This window comes from Plectrocnemia conspersa, unplaced genomic scaffold (genome assembly GCF_051122295.1).
Source record: "Plectrocnemia conspersa isolate PC_06_02 unplaced genomic scaffold, ASM5112229v1 ptg000002l, whole genome shotgun sequence".
NCBI classification, from domain to species: Eukaryota; Metazoa; Arthropoda; class Insecta; order Trichoptera; family Polycentropodidae; genus Plectrocnemia; species Plectrocnemia conspersa.
Genome location: NW_028277166.1, coordinates 14363241 through 14385567, shown reverse-complemented (window position 1 = coordinate 14385567; position 22327 = coordinate 14363241). Strand labels below are relative to the sequence as shown.

Below are 22327 nucleotides of genomic sequence, written 5' to 3'. Positions count from 1 at the left end.
TTATTTGCAATGTTTTTTTAACAAGTTTGACCTTGTCAATTTAACTTAGAATTTGAATCGTCGGTTTACGGATTGGACTTGCTTCTCAAATTTACCCAGAAAACAACGCAATAGTAAGTAAAACTAAATGTACTTTAACTAAATATTTGTTAGCACTGGAAATTATTTATCGTGCGTTCGACGTAAGCATGTTTATCAGCGTTTTATACCGCTTTATTTCTTTTTTACCGTTAGTACTCGACGACGTTTCGAAGCACGAGTTATTTACCTAAGTATATATTCTTATCAACGAAATCCCATAATTATTATTCTGATATGTCTGATATTGAGCAGTTTTATAAAGGTCACAAGTTGAATTGTTAACTATGTAAACAAGGTCGTTGCGCACGTGGTTTTAACCATTGATTATTTTGTTACGATGATGATAAGAATAAGAATAAAAAGTTTTACCTTATATAAATGATTTTAAAGGAAAAATTAATATTTTTTACGAAATTTTAAATGTCAACTGATCTTAAATTAAATATCCATTTTTAATTCATCAATTCACCTTATTTCAATTCCCAATAATATTTTACAATTTTTATAGCTCAATAATATTTTGCAATAATTTATTATTTTATTTTTATAAGTGCTAAAAATGTTGAAAACAATGAACTTTTAAATGACCTTTTGGAAAAATAGATAACATGTTGATTGTTATGAACTATTGCTCTCATTAGTATATGCGTCAGTAATTTACAAATTGCAGCAAATATCGGATTGCTTCAGTGTTCGTTACATGAAATATTTAAGTGTTGTAGTTAAATTACCTACTTTCGCATCTACTTTTTCAGTTTAACACCATGCCGATCATTCGATATTTCGTATCGCCTGCCTTCAGTCCGCACAAGACCAACGACATCTTGAAAAAGCTAAAGTCCATCAATAGCAACGTCCAATCGTTACTGACCGAGGTGTGTTATCACATTGAAATTAAAACTTCATCCAAATTGAACGCTGATCATGAAAATAAAATTAAATGGCTACTCTCATCGCCTTTGAAACCGGGAGACCTAAAAAATGCTACTAACTTCGATCAAGTTGAATCGAACCAGGTCTTAATTGAATGTGGTCCAAGGTAGAAAATTAATTAATTAATTTATGTACTATACATAAAATAATATTAACGTAATTGCTTTTAGGTTTAATTTTTCAACGGCCGATTCCAGCAATGCTGTACAAATGTGCCAAATAATCGGAATCAAAAATGTTGCTAGAATTGAATCGTCGAGACGATATCTCGTTACTTTTACATCTCAAATCAAAACGGGTGATGAAATTTCAAAGGCTTTGTATGATCGTATGACGCAGTGTATTTACTCTGAGGATAATTTACCAATTGATAGTTTCAATGAAAGTTTACCAAAAGAAACAGAACCGTGGTTCTCAGTGCCTTTGTTAGAAAAAGGAAAAATAGCTCTTGAGGAAGTTAATAAGAAATTAGGTAACTTATTATTGTGATTTATGTTTTTAAAATATGACATATTAAATATTGTATATTTTAGGATTGGCTTTTGATAGTTGGGATATTGAATTTTATACAAATTTATTTCAAACGAGACTTAAAAGAGATCCCACGAGCGTTGAATGCTTTGATTTAGCTCAAAGCAATAGCGAACATTCCAGACATTGGTTTTTTAAGGTATGTAATACATATTTTTTGTAACGGATATAAATATATAAGATTCACTTTTACACATTAAGGAATATTTATAGGGTGAAATTGTGATAGATGGAGTGAAATATGATAAATCACTGATGGAAATGATCATGGAAACACAAAAGTTTTCCAACTGCAACAATGTGATTAAATTTAGTGATAACAGCAGGTATTTTCCAATAAAATATATAACTAATTTATTTATATAAATAATTCATTCTTGGTAACAATGGCACACTTTGATAAAATTCTTTGTTACCGTGTCAATTTCACGGGTATGTGCAGAATAAATACTAGCAAAATTAATTTTATACATCAACGTTTTTTTCTAAAGTTACCAAACAAATCTAGAGTAAAGCCTAATATTAAAATTTAATTAAAATTTTAGTCGTTAGATCAAGGTCATCTCAATTTTTTTTATAGATATTTGTCAAAATGTATGTTTCAGTGCTATTAAAGGATTCTCACATACAAAACTGGTACCTAGTGATATTAAATCTCCTTCAAAAGTTAATTTAGAAACTGTGAACTCTGATATAATATTCACTGCTGAAACTCACAACATGCCGACGGCTGTAGCTCCTTTTAGTGGGGCTACAACTGGCACTGGTGGCCGAATAAGAGACGTCCAAGCCGTCGGCAGGGGAGGGCATACCGTAGCTGGTACTGCCGGATATTGCGTAGGATGTTTAAAGATTCCTGGTAATAAAATGTTTAAATTATATACTAAAAAACAATATTAAAGTATGTTAATATTCTACAGGTTTAAATCTACCATGGGAGGACGACGATTTGCCGTATCCATATAACTTTGCTTCTCCACTTGAAATCTTAATAGAAGCCAGTAACGGAGCTTCCGATTACGGCAATAAATTCGGTGAACCAATTATAACTGGTTTCGTTTTATCGTACGGACTTCAGAAAGATGATCAAAGAGATGAATTTGTGAAACCCATTATGTTTACTGGTGGCATTGGTTATATGCCTCATGATATGATTGATAAGATACCACCTACCGAAGGTAATTCGATGTGGTATACAATTTGGGTTATAGATATTCATAATATGATGTTTAGAAATGTTGGTGGTGAAACTTGGTGGACCAGTATATCGAATTGGTGTTGGCGGTGGAGCTGCATCTTCAGTAGCCGTGCAAGGCGATAATGAACGTAGTGCAGCTCTTGACTTTGGAGCCGTTCAACGTGGTGATCCTGAGATGGGAAATCGATTGAATCGAGCCGTTCGTGCTTGTCTTGAAACTTCAACAAATCCGATTCAAGGTAATGTTTATTGCAATTTATGTGCTTGAAGCAAATATTTTTATATATATTTTTTCAGCCATTCATGATCAAGGTGCTGGCGGGAATGGTAACGTCTTAAAAGAACTAGTAGAACCAAAAGGTGCCGTTATATTTACCAAAGAATTTAAGCTTGGTGATCCAACTATAACGACGATGGAATTATGGGGGGCTGAATATCAAGAGAGCAATGCTTTCACATGCAATAAGAGTGATAGAAAAATGCTAGAAGGTTAGTTTAAAATATAATATAAATATATTACTATGAATCCATAGCAGTAAACTTATGTATTTGAGCTATGAAGAGATGTTAATTAAAATGATCTTGTTTTTACATAACACTTATTTATTACCACATATACATAATATTTATTCAATTAACTATTAACTTAGTACGGCCATCATGTTAAGACTATCGCTATAAAGAGTGATTATCGTTGGTTGACTGTTTTGATTCAATGTTTCTACTACATACAGTAAATCTTTCATTAAAATATAATATATACATTAAACTTATATTTATGTTATTATTCTCAAAGTTTGTCTTTCTGCATTAAAAACATTTGAATGAAACACTAGTGACATTAAAAAAATTATAGAACTTTCTGCTGCTTTCTTTTTAACATAATATAATGTAGGTAGTTACTTAGCTATCCATTTAAATTACAACAATATGGAATGTGTTTAATAACAGACTAGTAACTAAATACTACAGCGAATATCTTTAAAAACTAGAAATACGCCAATCAACTTAAAGTCAATCAGATCAATTTCTGTTTGGTAAAAAGATCATGAATGATCAAGTTGTGACATTAGTGACACAGCACAATTTGCTGTTTTTTTTTTGTTAAGAGTAACGGATTCCAGTTTTAGTTTAATCGAAGAACTAGGAGTCACATTGAAAATAAATACCGTGGGAGTAGATATTTATGAAGAATTGAAAAGCGTTTTTTGCCGAATTAATATCCTAATAGAAAATATTGTAGGAATATCAACAGACGGAGCAAGAGCCATGTCTAGTGCGAATATTGGAATATCATGACTTCTAACCAAAGATGTGATGCAGGTTACAAAATGGGAAATCATCATTGCATTTGCATCAAGAAAATTTGTGTGTAAAAATATTAAAAATGCCAAATGTTGTCACACCGATAATCAAAACTGTAAATTTTTCTAGATCTCAATGGCTAAATTATCAGTAATTAAAATTTTTTTATAGATATGCAAAGCGAATATGGCGATGTTATTTTAAATACCAAAGTTCGATGGTTAAGTTGTTGTAAAATGTTAAAACTTTTATTTATTTTACCTGTAAATGTGATTTATTTTTAAACTAGCTTATAAAAGGCTGCTTACCGCTAATCTAATATGATTGAAATAACTTTTTTAATTTTTAGATATTTGCCAACGAGAACGATGTCCAATATCATTTGTTGGTGAAGTAACAGGAAATGGACGTGTCATGTTAATTGAGGATCACATGAAAAATATCGATCATTATAAAGACGGCGATAAAACATTACCATTTGATCTTGATTTAGATGCTGTGTTAGGTATTTTATAATTAAACTACAACAATATTACACTTTTTTGCTACAAAGTTATTAAAACTCAATATAAGATATCAAATCTTTTATTGTTTTTTCTCATTTTTTCAAAAAAATTAAGAAAATTCATATAGTACTATATAATCTTTGTGGCTAGAATCCCGTTGCATAGTTTTATTAACGTTTTTTTAAGTAACAAATTTGTTTTATTTTATTTTATAGGTAAAATGCCAAGAAAAGTATTTAATTTAACAAATAAGCCTACTGAGACAGTACCTCTAAGCTTGCCACCAAAACTTAGTGTGCTAGAGGCACTGGAGAGAGTTTTCAGAATTGTGTCAGTCGGAAGTAAAAGATATTTGACTAATAAGGTTAGTTTAAATGTGGCTTATATAAAAACAACCATATTTCATACAATGTGTTCATTGCAATAGGTGGATAGGTGTGTTACTGGACTTCTTGCTCAACAACAGTGTGTCGGACCATTACATACTCCTCTAGCCGATTATGGCATAATTGCTCTTTCACATTTTGACAAGGTTGGATCAGCCACATCTATTGGAACTCAACCGATTAAGGGTTTGATTGATCCTAAAGCTGGTGCTAGGATGTCAGTCGGAGAAGCGCTAACAAACTTAGTACATAATTCGTAATTAATAATATATTATTTTAGAAAATATATAATTATATATTCATTGATAGGTGTTTGCTGCCATTACAAGTCTATCAGATGTGAAATGTTCAGGTAACTGGATGTGGAGCGGAAAAACAGGCAGCGAAGGCGGAAAGTTGGCTATAGCTTGTAACGCAATGTGCGAATTAATGTCGCAGCTTGAGATCGCAATCGACGGTGGTAAAGATTCTTTATCGATGTCAGCCGGGGTAAACGGAAAGACAGTTAAATCTCCCGGAACATTGGTAATCTCGACATATGCTCCTTGTCCAGATATTACAATCAAAGTAGAACCATATCTAAAGAAAACTGGATCAACGCTATTATGGATTCCTATAACTGCTGATAAATATAGGTACTTTTGGATTTCATTACATTCATATACAATTAAAGTTATCATTTACCCTAATTTATTATTTCATTAATTTAGATTAGGCGGATCGGCTCTAGCGCAATGTTTTAAACAGCAAGGTAACAGATGCCCAGATGTTGATGATCCAAAGATGTTGAAAAATGCATTCATTGTAACACAAAAATTAATAAAACGTATGTTATCAAACTAGATTTTATAAGGATGCTTCCTGATACTGCTACAAATAAATGTTCATGATATTTACAATAATGTATTTTTTATCTACAATTTTAGAAGGTAAAATATTGTCCGGTCATGATATTAGCGATGGAGGATTTATCACGTCTGTCCTCGAAATGGCGTTTGCTGGAATGCGCGGAATCGATATAAATATACAGATATCTACAGCAAATTGTATAGACGTACTATTCAATGAAGAGCTGGGTCTTATATTGGAAGTTACAGCTGAAGATGTCGATCATTGCACTGTAGAATATCGAAAAATGGGTGTCAATTGTCACAAAATTGGAACTACAGGAGAGTTTGGAATGATGTCTGCAGTTAAAATTGTGTTCAACGGTGAAATAGTTTTAAATGCTAAACTAAGCAAGTTGTTCAAGATGTGGGAGGAAGTGAGTTATAGATTGGAACTTCTTCAAGCTAATTCTGAATGCGTGGAAGAAGAATGGAATGGTAATTTATATGAAAATATTTAATACTTATTGTTAATTAAATGTAATACTAAATTATCTGAAGTGTATTTTCTAAATGTTTTATCTTAGGATTTGAGCATAGAACTGGACCCAAATATAATATAAGCTTTAATTCAGAACAAATTCTATTGAAAACGTCTCCCATTATTAAAGTTGCTGTTATCAGAGAAGAAGGTATTGTAAATTATTTCATTATAATGAAAATAATTTTATAGAAGATCTGTATTACAAATATGTTTATTAAGGTATTAACGGAGATCGCGAAATGATTGCATCATTAATGAAAGCTCAGTTTGAAGTCTATGATGTCACAATGCATGACTTATCAGTGAAATCTATAACATTAGATAGATTTCAGGGTATTGTATTTCCTGGTGGATTTAGTTATGCTGGTATGTTTTCTTATTTATAATTATGTACATATGTATGTATATATGTATGTATTTCTGTTATTACTAACACAAATCAATTGTCAATAGATACTCTCGGTTCAGCTAAAGGATGGGCTGCCAGTATACTTTTCAATGACGATCTTCGCATACAATTTGATAATTTTGCTTTTACCAGAAAAGATACATTTTCATTAGGTGTTTGCAATGGATGTCAACTGATGGCACTAATAGGTTGGATTGGAACGTCTAATAAATCAATTGACAGTGTTAAGATGGTACCGGAAGTGGTTCTCGATCATAATAGATCTGAAAGGTATATATTTATATATTTATGTACTATATAGTGGAAATTGTTTGTATAATATTATATCATAATACATATATATGCTTATTGGTTTAGATTTGAATGTCGTTGGTCATGCGTTGGAATCAATAAAGGCAAAGGAACCAATGTTTGGTTTAAAAACATGGAGGGTTCCAAACTCGGCATTTGGGTTGCACACGGAGAAGGACGATTTACATTCAAGAATGATTATATATTAAACAGTTTAAAAACGAATGAGCAAATTTGCTTACAGTATCTCAACGACGATGGAAGTATCACAGAAAAGTATCCAATGAATCCTAATGGTAGCCCAGGTGTGTTACCTTATAATACTAGTATTTTACCTATTGAAAAATCAACGGAGAGTGTATAACATAAGTATAAATTAACAAAGTTTTTTTTATGAAGCTAATGATTGAAAAATATAATTAAAAAAATGTATTAATTTAATATTCAAAGCAGAGAATTATTCATTAGGTGTTCACTATTTTGACCAATTTGTCCAACAGTAATGCACAAACGATTCTTTTCAAGTTTTATGGAAAAATAATTTTATATATTGCTAATTTAATTTGCCCTCTTATATAAAATATGTTTTTTTTTTATAAAACACGTAATAACTTTAATCACTGTTTTTTGTTTAGATGGTATAGCAAGTATTTGCTCAATTGACGGACGACATTTAGCGATAATGCCACATCCTGAACGTTGCACACTAACATGGCAGTGCGCTTATCCTATGCCATATACTGCAAATTCAATGGATTCGCCGTGGCAAAGAATGTTCGAAAATGCTTATGCTTGGGCAGCTAAACATTCCATAATTAATTAGATATATGAATATGATTAATGTTTAACATTTCTACTTGTGTTAAAAATTATATATTTTTGAAAATATATTAATAATAAATACCATATTATTTTTAGTAGATATGCAATTAATTCGATCACTCAAATGTATGCCATATTCAACTTTCTTATGAAAACATATTATTTCCATATAAAATAAAATAAAATAGTTCTTATGCATGAATCACTTGTTAGTAAGAGATACTAAACCCTCGCGTACCGAAATACAATATATAAATACAAATAAAAATAGTGTAAATTAAACGTAACAACAGTGCAATTATTAAAATGTTATATAAAAACAATAATTTTGTATCAATTTACAAAAATATTCTTTATGTCCGAAACCATTGCCAACTTCAACAATCGTGGCGCCATTCAGTTGAGAATATTGCTACTGTAAATTAACGTGTGACTGGGAATTACCAATTCGTCGGTGATCACAGCTTTTGGACTTTTATTATAGCTCTCTTGAGTGCATTGTGCATCTGGACTTGCACTTACACTCGTATAAAATTCAGATATCACAAAACCACAGACAGCGAATAATTTATGCAAATTGGGTATTGGAGCAGCAGAAAGTTGATGCTGATTTTCCAAAGAAAATCTCTTCTGACGAGGCACATTTCCACATCTCTGATAAAGTTAATAAGCAAAATTGTCGCATATGGGTGAGGAAAATCTTCACGTGATTCACGAGAGACCATTACATGTCCAAGAAGCGACTGGTGCGCATTGTAATCAGGTGGCGTCATTGGACCTTACTTTTTTGAAAACGATGAAGGTCGTACTGTAAGGCCGGTTTCACACGTGCCGGATGGATTCACCCGGCGCCGTTTACAAAGCTTTCACACGTAGCCGGTCTCTGGCCGGTTTCTTCCCAACCCGACCTATACCCCGTCAACTGGTGCCAGTAATTTAGGATTAACGGCTTCACATAAGTCCTTCCACACATTTCGCGTTATTTTTTTATTTTTGTATGTATTCTACTAAGATAATTAAAAGAGATTACATTAATATAATTAAAATTTCGAGGTCTATTTCTTCCGCTATTGCCTAAACACGAGGAATATGTATTATATTTTATTACAAGATACCACAATCACTGTCAACGGCCCGGTTCATGTTTGAGTTTTACCCCCACCACACTCAATTCGGTACCCGGCGCCGGACAGTTTAGTGAGCGCGGCCAGAGACCGGCCACGTGTGAAAGCTTTGTAAACGGCGCCGGCCCGGTGCCGGGTGAATCCATCCGGCACGTGTGAAACCGGCCTAGCACTAAGGCCGGTTTCACACGTGCCGGGTGTAGTGGGGAGTGGTGTTGTATGGGCTAGTACCTATCATTTCAGACGTGCCGGACAAATCTACCCGGCGCCGGCCCGACGCTGCCCATACAACACCACCCCCACTACACGGCGCCGGGCAAATCCATCCGGCACGTGTGAAACCGGCCTAAGGCCGGTTTCACACGTGGTGGGTGGATTTTCCCGGCACCGGGCCAGCGCCATGTAGTGGGGATGGTGTTGCATGGGCTAGTACCTATCATTTCAGACGTGCCGGACAAATCTACCCGGCGCCGGCTCGGCGCTGGCTGCCGGGTTGTCGCCGGCCACGCTCACTAAACTGTCCGGCGCCGGGTACCGAATTGAGTGTGGTGGGGGTAAAACTCAAACATGAACCGGGCCGTTGACAGTGATTGTGGTATCTTGTAATAAAATATAATACATATTCCTCGTGTTTAGGCAATAGCGGAAGAAATAGACCTCGAAATTTTAATTATATTAATGTAATCTCTTTTAATTATCTTAGTAGAATACATACAAAAATAAAAAAATAACGCGAAATGTGTGGAAGGACTTATGTGAAGCCGTTAATCCTAAATTACTGGCACCAGTTAACGGGGTATAGGTCGGGTTGGGAAGAAACCGGCCAGAAACCGGCCAGAGACCGGCTACGTGTGAAAGCTTTGTAAACGGCGCCGGCCCGGTACCGGGTGAATTCATCCGGCACGTGTGAAACCGGCCTATGAGTCGTTTCTACAGAGGCGGTCATTTAGTTGATATTATTTTTCATAAATAATGAAATACACCAAATGTTCGACTAATAAAGAAAATATTCCTAAATTTATATGTTTTTTTTACTCTGCATTTGTGATTATATTTCTGAATACTTATAGAATTGTTTATATTGTTCTGTTTGTTTTTTTGTTATAGTGAGATATAAAAAGGGCAATTACGGAAATTTTTGTTTGGGGAGGACAAAGGACACATTTCTGCTGGTAGAAAAAGGTTATTTTGAAAATTTTTGTTCAAAGTGGACAAAAGGAATATAATAGGAAGACAATCCTTCTCAAAGGAGGATGTCTAGTCATTTTATGGTAATGTGACATACTCGTTAAGCGAAACAAATTTTCCCATATGAATTAATGTAAAATTGAAAATTGATTAATGCCGAACGAGAGGTATAGTTTGTCAGACAGTTAGTCGATGACAGCTAAATATCTTACGATCACAGGCCTTATTACATGATGTTTGGCATCATGTAATAAGGCCTGTGATAATTTTGATCCCGGATTTCAAATTTTTATCCGTTCGACCGTAATTTTTCTACGATTTGTTTAGCTCGTTATGAGAGGCGCTCGTTAAGCAAAGTTCTACTGTATTAATATTTATTTAACACATAGCTTAAATAATAATAATTTTGGGATACGACTGTACCCCGCTTAGTTTCATGAGAGTTAAGAAAAGATTAAAATACATGTAAAAGAAAAATGTTATCCAGCACAAATAAATTAACAGATTGTTTTGGGACAATAAAAAGACAATGTTTTTATATATTCGATATTACCCCTCGTTGTTAGAGGCGAAGCGGCACGATGGCGTTGTGTTTCGTATGGTAACACTCAGATCATCGAGCGTCGGCGCCATGTCGTGTCCGGGTCTAGATTTATAATCATTCGGTTTGCCGCAAACAGCCGCCATGTATACGGTAATTAGAGCATTTCACAAGACCCGCATTAAGTGTCGACATATTTTTCACATTGTTATCGCCGCAGGGTACGACGGCGGAGCAGGACACGCGCTTCAGCGATAAGGAGAAAAAACTCCTCAAACAGATGAAGTTCGGGGATTGCCTCACCCAGCAGGTAATGCGGCTTCAATGCTGTTTCAACGTATATTTATTTAACGTCTCGATCGATTATGATATGTTTTAGTCGGATTATACATAACCTAATAAATGCTAGTTGTCTATGTACAGACAGCGTCGGCTATATCATTAGTGTTACTAATATTGTTGTTATAGGTTTTGAGAAACGAGCCGTGAATAGGAAGCATTGCGTTATTATTGCTATAAAAATACATTTAGCACGACTTCCTTATCGTTTTTCTAATAGACGCCAATTCAATTCAATTGATACGTACACTTTGTGATTTATAGCCCCAGCGTGCTGGTGTACTAGTACTGACCAAATCGAATTATCGATTTATGTGGTTCTAAAGGATCATATCAGATCCTGCCCTTATAATAGCCGCACAATTATATCTACGTTTGATCCTTTCTGGTCAAATTTTTAAATGCAACATCCAAAATCGTAGAGAGCTTCACTAAATATTCATATAGATATATATTTACATTAAAAGAATTTTATAAATAATCTAGCTTTCGATTCCTTGCAAAAACTCCTGAAATTCTTTCAATATTTTTGCCTTCCATTGCCAATTCATTGATTATCCCTCATTCATACTAAAAAAGAGTCAATATAATCTTGTACGCTGAATTTGTAATGACGAATTGGGAAAAGTTGCGTTATATTGGTAATTTTTATTTCCTTAAAATTTATATCATTTGAAATATGTATTTGAAAATTGTAAAATATATATATATATAAAAAGAGGGGGGGAGGGCATTTGGATAATTCGCATCCAGGCACTAACTATTAACAATTTCCACTCACCTAGTCGAGCTTTCACGTTAGTACAGCTAGACTCTATATCCTACCTGGCTATCGTGAGTGACGGCCGCAGTCGGGAAAATCGGTGCAAAACTATTGATTGTCTCCAGCATAACTTATCATATTAAATATACGAATGTGGTATATCAGGGATAGTATACTAAGAATCACTCGGGATAGAATGAAAAGAAGAGCCTGAAACACTCATTTCATATACTCGTGCAACAAAGAAGTAAAAAAGAAAACGCTATTCCCTAAGAAGAGCGAATATCGTCTCGTCTTCAATAGGTTTCACAAAAACGCTTAAATGACTCCACGGGACGACATTACCCACTGTACCTACCCCAAGTCTTCTACAGAATTTACATTGTTTCAGAACTTTTTAGTGCACTCATACACTTGCTGGACTATCAGACATACATCGCCATATTGAGCTTCGTTAATACATTTCAATGTGTACCACTCCCTTTACTACTCAAAAAATAAACGACAGAGCGTTTTTCCACTTACAACTATTCACTTAAGCTACTGCTGAGCCTGATTGTGCCATGTTGCATGCCTGATTTGTACTACTACCTGTCGGCAGTACATAAAAACTCAAATAGATAGCTAGTAGCTGTTTCTTCGTTCATTATCTCATCAATTGGGTAAAATAAACGGTGTCATGACAAAATGTTAACCACAATATAATGTTAAGATGACATAAACTCCCCGACAAAATGTTAACTCAATGTAATGCTAGCAATTTATCTATTTAAATTAATTCTATAATATAAAATAGTGTATTTACAAGGTAGGTGTATTGTTTAACTTTGAAACGATTGAAAATTTTTGAAACAAATTCAGAATCTTACATTCACAAAAAGTATATAATGAAAATAATTGTAAGTCAAAATTCCAAATCTTTTGCTTTCAAATAATTTTTTTTATTTGAAAGCAAAACAATAAATAAAATACTAGGATTGAAAATTGATAATCTATAAATATAACATAAAGGTGTTGAAAGGGCCTTCTCTGCTTTAAAGTTTATTCTATGAGACAATAGAAATAGTTTAAATAAAAATACATGGAAAGATATTTTAATAATTAGAGGTAACTACGAATTTGTTCCTTTAATTGATTATATTACCATATATTATATACTTATTATACCTTTAATTAATTACTATTATTTATATTATATTATTGTATCAATTCATGTAGTATGCGTATTAAAAAAGATGAATAAATTGTTCTAAATTATGGTAGAAAATTAATTTTTAATACAAATAAAATATTTAAAAAATTATTCATTTTTGGCTGAACCGAAAAACGTTATTTTTTCGGAATCAAAAACCAGAATTAAACCACATTTTTTTTAATTGAACCGGAACGAAAACCAAAATGAAAAAATAATGGTTTGAAGCCCCGGTTTATACCTTATAAATGTGAATATTACTACCCTAAAACAGAGTTGAATATTTCAGGTTGATATGTCCAAGGTAAAACTGGATGTGATAAAACCATGGATCACCAAGAAGATCACGGAGTTATTAAATATGGAAGACGACGTTGTCGTAGAATACGTCAACAATCAACTGGAAGAGAAGGTATATTTTCATATTTCGATCGGTGTCTGCAATTTTTTTTTTGTTTACCATAATTTTAGTGTTAAAAGTTACCACAATTGAAAGATTGGCGTCGAAAGTAAATATTGATTCAGTGTGGAAATTATTTTTGTACCCCGACTAGCTCCGTACGTCTGTTATTGACGGAAGAAGCGGTGGTGGAGCCATTGGCGCAATAGCCTGCATTGTCCTGGCCGTGCTGTCGCCGCTCCCTTGCTGCCTTCGCCTGCTTAAGCACTGGCCAATTATCCAATTTTCATGGTATTTCGGCGAACACTACCTAAGAACTATCTGGATCGTTAATTAATGCTTAACATTCACATAATAATTGTTTTGGTTTTTTTACGATAACGATAACGCCGAAATGTTTAGTTTCGTTACGAACAGATGGCCAATATATATCTATCTATAATACATAAATGTGCGTTAAATGTGAGTTTATTCAGCTTTGGGGCCACAGCGTTCTAGAAGTTCCGCATTACTCGGGTGGATAATCGAAACCTTACAGATTCTTCGATCGTCGTTGGACAATAATGTCGCTTCGCATCATTTTCCTGTCGCCGCGGGATCCTCCTGCTACGCCGACCCTCGACTCAAGCCTTCGTGCTGCTACAGACGCTGCTTATCAACACATCACTCCTCACCGTCTGGCGATCAACTATCACCAGCGCGCCTCCGGTGCGCTTCTACCCTACAATTGTGTCTTTAATATTGCATAGATATGACTGTTGGCTCCAAACGTTGATAAACCGCATTTATATTAATAAAAATTATAATCATAATCGTAGTAGAAAATTGCCGTACATTATAATTAAATACATTTTATCCAGATAAAATAGATATTATGATTAAAGTTTTTGTCTAGGATTAGTATATATATAAAAAAAAAAATATTTGTAAAATGTGGTTTATTTGAGCGATAATCTGATATATTTTATATGTTTAGTTTCCATGTCCAAAGAAAATGCAGATAAATCTAACGGGGTTTTTAAATGGAAAAAATGCTCGGCTTTTTATGGGGGAACTTTGGGATCTCCTCCTCAGTGCCCAAGCTTCTGAAACTGGTATACCCGAATCTTTTATGCAGCAGAAGAAAGAAGAAATAAAAAAAAGAATGGTAATGTGATGCTAATAAAAGCAAAATAAATCCTATAGATCATTTTTTTTAAGAACATCTTAAATATTTATTAATAGGAAGAAGACGAAAAAGCAAAAGAAGCAAAAGCAGGAAGCGGAAGAGATCGCAGGAGAGATCACCATCGCAGTAGATCTAAATCTCGCGATCATCGCTCGAGAGATAGTCATCGAAGGTATATAGATTCTAGATATATATATATATATATATATATATATATTGAAATAATACAGTAATCGAATAATGGAATTAATATTTTGTAAAGATCAAGATCTAGAGGAAGAAGAGATACCAAGAGCAAGAGTCCGCCGCATTCGAAGGATAAAGGTCACCTCAGTCCTCCGGGTCTCGCCACGGATCTACCGAAGCATCTATACAAAGAAGACGCTAATAAAAAAGGTATAAAATTACTTCTTTTCAATCGGAATAACATACTTTGATTTTTTTCATCATTGTATCGAATATTTATAGAAAATGGCAACAAATCTCCAGAATCGACCGTAGAGAAGAATGCTTCTCTTAACGGTGAAACTAATCCGCCAGACGAAGCGCAGAATAAAGTTCAAAACAAAATAACTAAGGAGGATAATGATAAAGGACCGAACCGAGATCGTTCAGCAAACAAATCTCCCGATTCCAGGTATGTCTTCAAATTTTTTTAAATTTTTATAATTTTAATTCATGTTACATCTTAAATAGGTCGTCCAAAAGAAAGTCTACTTCTCCCCCTTCTGCTTCTAAAAATGGTAAAAAGAGAGCATCGAGTAGTTCCAGTTCTTCATCTGCAGGACGTCCTGCTAATAAAAGCCCTAAAAGGCACGCCAGTTCCGATTCCAGTAAGAGTGGTATGCTATTTATTTTACAGCTTACTGATGATATATTTAAGAAAAAAAATATTAACAATATATAAATACAATAGGTCGGAGTCGCAAAGATGGTTCAGAGATAAGAAAATCGTCGACGTCTATTCAGAAGAAACGCCACTATCGAAATAATAAAGATTCATCCAATAGTCCGAGTCCTCGACATTCTCGTAGAGATAGGTATTGTTTGTTTTAATTTTAACAGTGTATTTTGTATAATTTCTAATGTAACGTATAAATTTAATTTTTAGTAGTCGTAGATCTCGTCGTTCGATCGATAGATCTAGAGAAAGAGAGCGGGAACTCGAAAGGGAGAGAGAACGCGCTAGAGATAGACGACGTAGAGAATACGAAAGAGAGCGCGAACGCGAGCGTGATAGGGATCGTCGTCGTAGAGAACGAGAAAGAAGGTAATTTAATCAAACGTATATAACTTGATAAAAATATGTTTATCTATTTTAATTATTATTGATAGATCTCGCGAGAGACGTCGATCTATAGAGCGAAGAGAGCGAGAAAGACGCAGGTCTAGAAGTAGATCTAGAACGAAAAGATCCAGAGAGAGGTGATTAAGTTTCTTTTAATCGATCTGTTATATTTTTAAAAATTGTACTATATTTCTAAAATCGCGTAGGCGTTCCAGAGATAGACGGCCTCTGAGTAGAGATCGTGAAAGAGTCGGTAGATCTAGGGAACGCGATAGGAGGTGGAGCAGAGATAGGAGGCTAAGTCGCGATCGCCGATGGAGCAGGGATAGGCGCCCCAGTCGCGAAAGACAAGAAAGACGCGTCAGTAACGATCGAACTAGTCGCGAAAAGCGCAATAGCCGCGACAGGAAATCTAGCAGGGAAAGATTGCCCAGTAGAGAAAAGAGAGTCAGTCGCGAAAAGAAGGGTAAATTTTTTATTGACGCGTTCATATACAATTAAATTTATAAATATTTAAATTATATTTTTAAATATAGGTTCTCGAGATCGAAGCCCGAACGACAGAAGAACTTCGGCGGAAAGGAAAGCAGTCAAAAGAGAAAGTCCAATAAAGGAGACGAGAGCCTATCGCAGTTCTAGTCGCGGATCCGTAGAGGCTATTACAATTGATTACAAGAGCGTGGAATTGAACAAATCAAAGCCTACTACTTTGTATTCCGATGACGAAACAGCAAAGCAGGACAAGACTGATAGAACGTCGCGCAGTTTGTCCAGAACCCCGTCTCCGTTCTTGAAGAAACATGAAATTGAAGCGCTAAAAGAAGCGGAAAAGTCCGAATCTGATAAAAACGATAACACAAAATTGCACACAGACGATGCCTCGAAGGCTAAAAGAAAACCCGCTTCTCATTCAGATTCGGAAAGTTCCGGTAAAAGTAGCACCGCCAGAACTAAGTCAAAGCTTAAATTGAAACGTAAAGAACGCGCGCATAGCAAACATGCTAAAAAGGCGAAAAAATCATCTTCATCTAGCGACAGTGAGTCCGAATATTCCTCCACGAGCGACTCCGAAGACGACAAGAAAAAGAGGGCTAAGAAAGCTTCGAGGAAGAAGTACGTGAAAGTAGTGAAAAAGGTCAAGCGAACATCGTCGTCGACGTCCGAAGAGTCCAGTTCGGAAGAGACGAAGGGTAAATCTAAAAAGAGCAAATCTCGCCGAGACGATTCGCAGAGTTCGGACGATAACAAAGTCGCCTCCGAAGAAAAACCAAAGAAAGCTAAGAAGGACGCCACTCCGGAGAAACACAAAAGTAAAAAAGATAAAGAAGTTCAAAAAACTAAAAAAGAGGCGTCGAATTCTGACGTAGAAATTAAAGGCAAAACTTATTCGGCAAGTAACAGCGAGAGCGAAACGACCAAGGACGACAAGGTCAAACGCGCTCGTTCCAGATCTAGCGACAGTTCGGAACCCGAGACTAAGAAAAGCCGAAAATCGAGAGACTTGAGCGATTCTTCCAGGATCAAGGAAAAGTCTCCCGATAAACAAAAATCGAAAACGCAAAAAATAGTTAAAACTCAAGAAGTCGAAGGTAATAAAAAAACGACGGAGAGTAAGTCGCGAAAGCGCGAAAAGGACGGGGCTTCTCCCGAAAGCGACAAAGCCGGAAAGAAGAAACAAAGGAAAGATAAAAACGTATCTGAGTCATCCGAGTCTGAGAGCGACGAACCGAAAAAGTCAAAGAAGCATTCGAAGAAACACAAGAAACATTCTAAGAAGCATAAGAAACATAAGAAACACAAGAAAACAACGAAAGCCAAGAAAGACAGCTCCGACAGCGAACAAGAGGAAGAGAAGGTGAACAACGAGGATCTCGAGAAAAAACTGAGGGAGAGGGCACTCAAGTCCATGAAGCGACAAACTAGTTTGTCCACCTCGGAGTAGTTACAATGTTTTTCGTATTAAGTAAATGTACTTTATCGTTTTAAATGATTTCAGTATTCGCATATGCTTCAATAAATATCTGATAATAAAGAGTTTTTTTTTATAATTCTGTATCATTTACACCATGAGCGTATTATCAGTTTTAAAATGACATTTCGAGATTGCGGTTGACAGAGTTACGATAATAAACATTTTATATAAACGTATGATATGATCAGTTTTATAAAATGGCTCTGAAACTTTTTATCGTTAATTGATTTTTAAATTTCTTCTTCTCACATACACTACACTACCGATGAAAAGTAAGACCAAAACCTGCAACGATGTTTAGTCACGAATCCACCCTTATTTATTTTAACTATTAAAAATATTGTAACTCAATTAAAGAATAGACTATTTTCTGTATTTGCCATAATAATAGTATTGCATAATTTTTTTTTAGACTTGCCCTTTCTTTTCTATGCTGAGGATTTTTTAATTTTTTTCTATGTGACATTTATGGGCATTCAAAACTACAAATCACAATCTTGAGAAGTTTTGCACTTTTTTTCATTTTGTTTCGTCTTATTGAACTTGTTACTATTGTACTGTTTACACGTGTTGGTTTTGCGAGTGTTAAAAATGAAAATCTTGCTACAATGGCGACAGAAAAAAGAGCTACAATCGTCACTCTTCACCAAAATAACAGAACTTGGCGATATAAGTGTATTGTTTAAAAATGTAATTATTCTAAGACCAGAGTGCAGGAAGCTATTAATACATTTAAACATTCAGGATTAAGTTGTGATAAAGTAAAAGAAATAGAAGGCTTACGGCGACATAAATTTGCTCCCGTGAGAAAGAGTTGTTGAAAAAATATTAGTATCAACCGTTTAAAGCAGATAGCGAAACTCGGAGGATGCATTGTTGCCAAAAAGCTTTTGTTTCGTCGAGAAAATGAAAAGAAGAGGAATGACTGGACTAAGGCATCGAAATTATACATCTGAAGATTGGTGCAAAATTTTAATGTCTGACGAATCAAAATAAATGCTTGGATCAAATCGGAGAGTATTTATTAAACGAACAGTCAACAATAAAATGAGTCCTAACTGTATTGTGGCAACTAAACGGCAAAGTGGAGGCTGAGTTATGGTGTGGAGTTGTTTCTCAGCAGCGGGAGTTAAAAACCTAGTAAAAATAAACGAGATTTAAAAAAAATTTAAACCGATTTTAGAATACCTATTTGTCGAGGGGTTCTCGTTTTGGAGAAAGCCATTCTGCGTTTTCGTACGATACAAGACCCGTTCATCACGGTATCGATGAATCAAAAACGAATCAGTTTCTGATAGTTATTCGTTGTTCGAGGACTATTAGCATAAGTACGTACAAAACTCAAACTCTTCTTTTCAAGTCTTATCAAACGATCTTCAACCTCAAACAGCAGAATTCTACTGATATACCTTAATAGTTTTACAAGGAGCATGACTGTCGTTCAACTTCAAAATATTTCAAAACGTTTCATCATTTGTTAGTCTTGGAGAGAGTTAATTTTACGTATTTTTCATAATTATTTCTGTTATAATTTATTTATTATTTTATATTGCATTTATTGTAAATTATAGAAAAAATTCAGTGATTCTCAGTTTTATTGTTTTGATTTATTTTACTACTTTTTTTTATTAGTATGTTTTAATAATTTATTTTAACTCTTCTCTATTATTAAATTTCGTTACAATTTTTTTATATATTATTCGTCTTTTGTGGATTTTTTTTATATCAATTCAGAGGCTCTCAATATTTTTTATAAAATGAATATAAAATATTTCTAATGTTCATTTATTTAATACTGTTAAATTTATTGGTATTATTTTCTAAAGAAAATATTTACATTAAATCAAATTAAAAAATATATTGTATAAACATAATGTTTTTTATTTATTATTTCTTCAGTTATATATGTAATTATTTGGGGTATGTCAAAACAGTGAAAGATCGACCACCGTATTAAAGATAATTCGAGACTATACAAAATTGCTTTTTAACTCTTTCTTATATCTAGTCATAAGAAGAAACGAAGTTGGGTTAAAGTAAACACATCTTAAAACACGATGGCATGTAATAAAATGAAAATAAAACGCAAAAATTTCAATATAGTCAAAATATAATTCAATACTGAAATAACATTCTATATAAATATACATTAAAAATATAATTTTTATCATAATGAAATATAATATAAATCTATTCGTATATACAATCGAGCTGCGCGTTTTGCGTAAGGCAAGGGCGGACGGATAGGTTACGGAAGTCTTACGATAAAATTGGTCGACGTTTCTTACAATATTTCAGTCGATTCGTTGGCTCGGCGCGACTCGTCGACGCCGTAGAATACATTAGGAATGTTTCGATTACATTAATAATACATAGAGCGAAATACGCATATGTTGAAAATTTAAGTATAACATACGATAATATAACGCAGTCGGAAGGTTACGCACCCGTTTTATAAATGTAAAATTTCACTATATTCATATTCGCGGTTGGATCACCGCGGAGGATGTCAAGCGCGATCGTAATCGACGTCGCTCTCCCTTTATAAAAATAGGAAAAGACGCTTCTCGCGTCGGTCGATCGGGCTCGCGCGTTCGTATAAAACGCGATGGCACGTTAAAAAATGCAAAACGGAGAGAGAGAGAGCTTCAGAGCTGGGTCGTGATCACGGTCTTCCTGTGCACGATGGTCACTTCACCGTCGCCCGCGATCGTCGGCGAGCCGGGCTCGGACGTGACGAGCCAGGGGGACAGCTGCGAGACTGTCTGGACGAGCGGAGGCGTCGAGACGGCGGTCGGGGGTTCGACCACCACGATGGAGACGTAGCGGTCGGCGTCGGGCTCGCTCGGCTCGGGCGAGGAGGGCGCCGCTGGCTCGTTGAGCACCTTGGGGGACGGCAGCGAGGGAACGGGCGAGACGGACGCGTCGTTGATGAACTTAGCCTCGTCGTCCTTGGCTTTGAGGATGTTGCACTTGAGCTGGCCCGGCGGCAGCGGTCTGCCGCACGAGCCGAAGTACTTGGAGCGGTTGTTGGGTATCTCGGGAGAGGACGCGGACGGCTCGTCGCGAATCTCGTTGCGGGAGTCGTCGGCGCCGAGCTTCTCCTTGACGAGGCTCTTGAGCAGGTCGCCGAGCGGGTCGTCGAAGAGCGACTTGGCCGCGACGGAGTCCTCTTTGGAGACGGGCTCGGGCGGTGGCGGCTCCGGGTCGTCAACGTCCACGAGCTTCTCGTCGGGGACGGGCGGAGACGGAGGTCGGGGTTGGGCCTGAGGCTCAGCGGCGGTCATCTGGCGCGCCTGCCGCTCGCGCTCCTTCTCCCGGACGACGTGCGACTGGCGCCGGGCGAAGCGCTGACTGGGTCGCCGCTCGAACTGCACCGTACGGCGCGCCCGGTTCTGCTGCGTCGTCTGGTACTCAGTCTTGCCCGAGTACTGGAATCGCGAGCCCATTCGGAAAAAGTTCTGGCGCGCCGAGGGGCCCTTGACGGAGGCGCGCAGCCGGAAGAAGGCGTGATGTTCGACGGCGCACTTCCACAAGTGCTTGCAAGCCTTCTCGTTGTGCAGTCGGAAGACGAACGTGTGCTCTTGCTCGCGGCCGCGGTCGTCGTCTTCGACCACCACTAGAGTCAGCTTCTTGCGCTTGAAGTCGAGCTTGCCGATCTTGGGCCAGAAGAAGAGGCCTATCTTCTGCGGGCCCTCGAACACGAGGATCCCCGTCGGCGTGAGACCCAGGTGGTATTCGCAGCCGTCCTTGCCGAGCACGACGTGCACGTCCACGCCGTACATCTCGAGCCATTTAGCCTTGTTGAGGTAGGCGACTTCGGCCTGCGCGGGGGTCATGCCCTTGCAGCGTGCGTACTCCTCGAGCGCAGCGATCTCCACGTCCTCGGTCTGGTCGGGTACAAAGCGGAACTCGGAGACGGTGGCCGGCGAGTGAATCTCGGGGTCGTAGTCGCCCAGCTCGGACTGAAGCGCGAGCGCGGCCAGCTCGACGGCCGCCGAACGCGGACACTCGAGCCGGCCTTCCAGCACGTCCTTCTTCAGCTGCAAGAAGAACTGATAGCGCGTGAGCTCCTCGCGTAGAGCGTTCGGCTCGGAAGAGTAGAACTTGACGCGCAGCCGCAGCGCGAAAGGCGGCCCGATCTTCACCTGCTTTTTCACCGTCTTGGTGGGATCGAGCCAATGCTTGACGTCGTTGGCGTCGGTATACTGCAGTCCGAAATAGTCCTTTTCGACCAGGTCTAGCGAATAGAACACCTGCTCGTACAGGTCGGCGGCGATGGCTTTCTTCGGCAGGCTGACGGCCAGGTCGGTGTCGTCCAGTAGCACGATGCGGCACGCGACGCAGCGCTTGTCGCCGCCGCCGCCCCCGGCCGCGCCGCGGGGTCCGCGCCCCCGCCGCGACAGAAAACGCAGCATCCGTCAGCCGTCGGCCGCCCGCGACTCCCGACTCCCGCTACGGGGTTGCCAGCTCGCATTCGTTGCACATATTTTGTTTCAAAATTAAATATTTATTTTAA

General features: G+C 36.9%; 3 protein-coding genes across 9 annotated transcripts; 2 read left to right on the top strand and 1 right to left on the bottom strand.

The window, feature by feature from the left end:
* Positions 1–47: 47 nt before the first annotated feature.
* Pfas (phosphoribosylformylglycinamidine synthase) lies at positions 48–7914 on the top strand. 3 transcript variants are annotated; one of them, XM_088205042.1, is made up of 20 exons: positions 48–113; positions 837–1120; positions 1185–1486; positions 1548–1684; positions 1759–1871; positions 2151–2404; positions 2466–2723; positions 2779–2982; positions 3041–3232; positions 4398–4553; positions 4770–4918; positions 4982–5185; positions 5250–5575; positions 5651–5766; positions 5867–6265; positions 6355–6459; positions 6531–6677; positions 6765–6990; positions 7078–7316; positions 7647–7914. In XM_088205042.1, exons 2-20 carry the CDS (start codon positions 846–848, stop codon positions 7832–7834), a joined length of 3990 nt encoding a protein of 1329 aa, XP_088061168.1. In that variant the 5' UTR covers positions 48–113; positions 837–845; the 3' UTR covers positions 7835–7914. The 3 variants fall into 3 exon arrangements, with proteins under 3 accessions (XP_088061168.1, XP_088061169.1, XP_088061170.1); XM_088205043.1 differs by lacking the exon at positions 48–113 and adding an exon at positions 169–272; XM_088205044.1 differs by lacking the exon at positions 48–113 and adding an exon at positions 633–772.
* A 2837-nt stretch (positions 7915–10751) lies between these two features.
* Srrm1 (Serine-arginine repetitive matrix 1) lies at positions 10752–17868 on the top strand. 5 transcript variants are annotated; one of them, XM_088205774.1, is made up of 14 exons: positions 10752–10839; positions 10907–10996; positions 13270–13392; positions 13535–13671; positions 14357–14527; positions 14605–14720; positions 14811–14944; positions 15017–15185; positions 15245–15390; positions 15465–15588; positions 15660–15818; positions 15884–15973; positions 16043–16302; positions 16373–17868. In XM_088205774.1, the coding sequence occupies exons 4-14, from the start codon at positions 13669–13671 to the stop codon at positions 17776–17778; spliced, it is 2778 nt and encodes a 925-aa protein (XP_088061900.1). In that variant the 5' UTR covers positions 10752–10839; positions 10907–10996; positions 13270–13392; positions 13535–13668; the 3' UTR covers positions 17779–17868. The 5 variants fall into 5 exon arrangements, with proteins under 5 accessions (XP_088061900.1, XP_088061899.1, XP_088061897.1 ...); XM_088205773.1 differs by lacking the exon at positions 13535–13671 and having other exon boundaries at positions 15663–15818; positions 16052–16302; XM_088205771.1 differs by lacking the exon at positions 13535–13671 and having other exon boundaries at positions 15663–15818.
* Positions 17869–19900: 2032 nt separating this feature from the next.
* Positions 19901–22279, bottom strand: yrt (erythrocyte membrane protein band 4.1-like yurt). The gene has a single exon (XM_088205775.1). It carries the CDS (start codon positions 22224–22226, stop codon positions 20457–20459), a length of 1770 nt encoding a protein of 589 aa, XP_088061901.1. The 5' UTR covers positions 22227–22279; the 3' UTR covers positions 19901–20456.
* Between the last annotated feature and the right edge of the window lie 48 nt (positions 22280–22327).

Coding starts and splice junctions, on each gene's coding strand:
- Pfas (XM_088205042.1), top strand. CDS start 846: ATGCCGATCATTCGATATTTCGTATCGCCTGCCTTCAGTCCGCACAAG. Junction 4,554..4,769: donor TGATTTAGATGCTGTGTTAG/GTATTTTATAAT, acceptor TTTATTTTATAG/GTAAAATGCCAAGAAAAGTA. Junction 6,460..6,530: donor TGCTGTTATCAGAGAAGAAG/GTATTGTAAATT, acceptor ATGTTTATTAAG/GTATTAACGGAGATCGCGAA.
- Srrm1 (XM_088205770.1), top strand. Junction 15,819..15,883: donor CGTAGAGAACGAGAAAGAAG/GTAATTTAATCA, acceptor TATTATTGATAG/ATCTCGCGAGAGACGTCGAT. Junction 16,303..16,372: donor AGTCAGTCGCGAAAAGAAGG/GTAAATTTTTTA, acceptor TTTTAAATATAG/GTTCTCGAGATCGAAGCCCG.
- yrt (XM_088205775.1), bottom strand. CDS start 22,226: ATGCTGCGTTTTCTGTCGCGGCGGGGGCGCGGACCCCGCGGCGCGGCC.